The 1,474-nt window shown below is 63.8% G+C and overlaps 1 protein-coding gene across 1 annotated transcript; it reads right to left on the reverse strand.

The window, feature by feature from the left end:
• Positions 1–472: 472 nt before the first annotated feature.
• LOC113942509 (proline-rich receptor-like protein kinase PERK8) lies at positions 473–1,468 on the reverse strand (the record flags this gene model as incomplete). The annotated part of the gene is made up of 4 exons (XM_027633625.1): positions 1,276–1,468; positions 1,097–1,150; positions 767–1,042; positions 473–640 (listed from the first exon to the last, which is right to left on the reverse strand). Coding segments are annotated over exons 2-4 (462 nt in total), but the record flags the coding sequence as incomplete, so codon positions are not given.
• Positions 1,469–1,474: the final 6 nt, after the last annotated feature.

Consider the following 1,474-nt stretch of genomic DNA (forward strand, 5'->3'; position numbering starts at 1 on the left):
TCTGTAGGGGTGGGGGTGGACCCAAGGGGCGGGGCCTTGTCTGGAGGGGGCGGGGCCTGTCTGAATAAGGGGTGTGGCCGGCTTTGATGGGCGGGGCTCCACCTCATAACCCCGATCCAAGAGGTGGAGTTTTTGGGGCCACAAGGGGCGTGGCTTTGGTCCAAGGGGCGTGGCTTGACTCTGTAATGGGCGGGGTTCTATCCCAAGGGGGCGGGGCCTCCCCCCCGCAGCCAATCAGACCTCGGTGCCCCCCAAGGACTGCAGACGGACCAATCAGAGCTCGCAGGCGGGGCCAGCCGCCATCTTGGCTCCGCCCCCTTTCTTAAGAAGCCCCGCCCAGGCTCCAATTTTTCCTGGATTTCCCCCATTCCCGAGGCCCCGCCCCCTCTCCCGAGGCCCCGCCCCCTCCCCCCGTAGACCCCCCCCAATAAAAATCCAAAGGTTTTGGTAGGAAAAAGGCGAATTTTGGGGCCTGAGAAAGGGGCGGCCATCTTGGGGGCGGGGCCACGGCGGCCATCTTGGTTGGGGAAATGGCGGTCATCTTGGTTGGGGAAATGGCGGTCATCTTGGTTGGGGAAATGGCGGTCATCTTGGTTTTGGAAATGGCGGCCATCTTGGTGGGCGGGGCCACGGCGGCCATCTTGGTTGGGGAAATGGCAGCCATCTTGGGGGGTGGGGCCACGGTGGCCATCTTGGTTGGGGAAATGGCGGCCATGCTGGTGGGCGGGGCCACGGTAGCCATCTTAGTTGGGGAAATGGTGGCCATCTTGGGTGAGAAAATGGCGGCCATCTTGGTGGGAGGAGTCAGAGTGGTCATCTTGGTGGGTGTGGTCACAGCAGCCATGTTGGTGGGAGGAGTCATGGTGGCCATAGTGGTGGGCGTGGTCACAGCAGCCATCTTGATGGGAGGGGTCAGGGTGGCCATCTTGGGGGGCGTGGTCATGGTAGCCATGTTGGTGGGAGGAGTCAGAGCGGCCATCTTGGTGGGCGTGGTCACAGCAACCATGTTGGTGGGAGGAGCCATGGCGGCCATCTTGGTGGGTGTGGTCATGGCAGCCATGATGGGGAGAGACCTCTCAGCGGCCATGTTGGTGGGAGGAGTCAGGGCGGCCATCTTGGTGGGTGGGGTCACACCGTCCACTTCAGGCACCTGTGAGGGGGCAAGGGGAGGGGTCAGGGAGTCCCAGGTGTGTCCCCCTCGCCTGTCCCCACAGGTGACACAGGTGTGTCGACACAGGTGTGTCCCCCCAGGTGTGTCCCAGGTGTGTCCCTCACCTGGTGTCCTGGTGGGTGCCCAGGCAGCGGGTGCAGCAGTACCTGTGTCCCCCCAGGTGTGTCCCAGGTGTGTCCCAGGTGTGTCCCAGGTGTGATGCTCACCTGGTGTCCTGGTGGGTGCCCAGGCAGCGGGTGCAGCAGTACCTGTGTCACCCCCAGGTGTGTCCCAGGTGTGTCCCAGGTGTGTCCCCCCAGGTGT

Source organism: Corapipo altera, unplaced genomic scaffold, assembly GCF_003945725.1.
Source record: "Corapipo altera isolate COAL_440 unplaced genomic scaffold, ASM394572v1 26102, whole genome shotgun sequence".
In the NCBI taxonomy this organism is placed as follows: domain Eukaryota; kingdom Metazoa; phylum Chordata; class Aves; order Passeriformes; family Pipridae; genus Corapipo; species Corapipo altera.